Genomic DNA, 1,121 nt, shown 5'->3' with positions numbered 1-1,121 from the left:
GGGTGGGATCTGGAGCCTCACAGGGAGAGAAGCGCTGAGGGTGAGCTCGAGGCTGTGGAGGCGGTTGGGAGGTGCGAGGGGCGGGAGGCGAGACCCCCTCTTACCCACTGCAGGGTGCGGTTGGTCTGGAAGCTGCAGTCATCCAGGTTTGCGTGCCCGGTCTTTTTGCAGGTGGTTCTGCCGATGTCCATGTCCAGCATGAACTTCAGGCCTTTCACTATCTGAGGGGACAGAGGGTGGGCCTGGGACACTGGGTCCAGGACATGGTGAGAGGGAGTGAGCTGGGGGCCGCCTCCCTCCCTCCAGGCTTGGGCCCGGGTTCCTGCAGGCGGTGGGGAGGAAAGACCCCGATCCCCCGGTCTGGGCCCCTAGAGCCCTGATGCAGCTTTCACCCGCGCAGACTGCCCTCCACGATCCAGACAGCATCCTGCTCTCAGAGTTTGCAATCGCCAAAGAGAATAGAGATAACACAGTCACCTGCCAGTCCTATGCCCAGAGGGTGACCATGAGTGTGTGTCAGCATGCCGGGTGGTGTTGGGCAGCCTGCGTCCTTGGGCCAGTGGATGTGAAGCTTGTGACCAGCTGCCCTGGGCCCGCTTTTAGGGGGTGAGTGACTGGGTCCTGTACCCTCGACCTGTGTTCTCAGGAGCCAGGCCTGGCTGCCCCATGGGGTCCCTGTGTGGGGAGCATTAGGCCTCCCATACGGGGTCACTGAGAAGCATGGGGACCTCCCAGGATGTGACGCGTGTGGGGACGGGGCACGGTGGCGGCACCGTGGCCAGAAGTGCTTTGGGGCTGTGGCGGAGCCACCCTCAGGCAGCCCTGAAGGTGGGCAGCAGTGCAGCTTGTGTCCCCACCCCAGGGGCTGCACTGTCCACCCTGGGGAAGCCTGGTCTGCTGAGAGATGGTGCGGGCCTTGGAGCCTGATGCTGGTGGCCCCAGGCTGGTTCTGGGAGGTCAGATCTGGTCAGACCTGGCTGCCCTGCGCGAGCCCAGACCTCACCTGGACAAGGGCTCTGCTAACACGGGACTCCCGGAACAAGAAGGCGTCATTGCTGCAGTTGTTGAAGCTCTCGGCGCTGTGTCGGGCCGCCCTGAGGACATCTGGGTCGTTGGTCTTG

The 1,121-nt window shown here is 63.8% G+C and overlaps 1 protein-coding gene across 1 annotated transcript in view; it reads right to left on the bottom strand.

Annotated features, from left to right (window-relative positions):
• The window catches only part of CST7 (cystatin F (leukocystatin)), a 4,017-nt gene that overhangs the window by 1,366 nt on the left and 1,530 nt on the right, over positions 1-1,121 (bottom strand). The window contains exons 2-3 of the mRNA XM_010836607.1: positions 1,004-1,117; positions 105-221 (exon numbers count right to left, since the gene is read on the bottom strand). Coding sequence (XP_010834909.1) covers positions 105-221; positions 1,004-1,117 — 231 coding nt within the window. The remainder of the gene's footprint in view (positions 1-104; positions 222-1,003; positions 1,118-1,121) is intronic.

The sequence above is a fragment of the Bison bison genome, unplaced genomic scaffold (assembly GCF_000754665.1).
Source record: "Bison bison bison isolate TAMUID 2011002044 unplaced genomic scaffold, Bison_UMD1.0 scf7180017864063, whole genome shotgun sequence".
Classification (NCBI taxonomy): Eukaryota; Metazoa; Chordata; class Mammalia; order Artiodactyla; family Bovidae; genus Bison; species Bison bison.
This window is presented reverse-complemented; position numbering and strand designations above follow the sequence as displayed.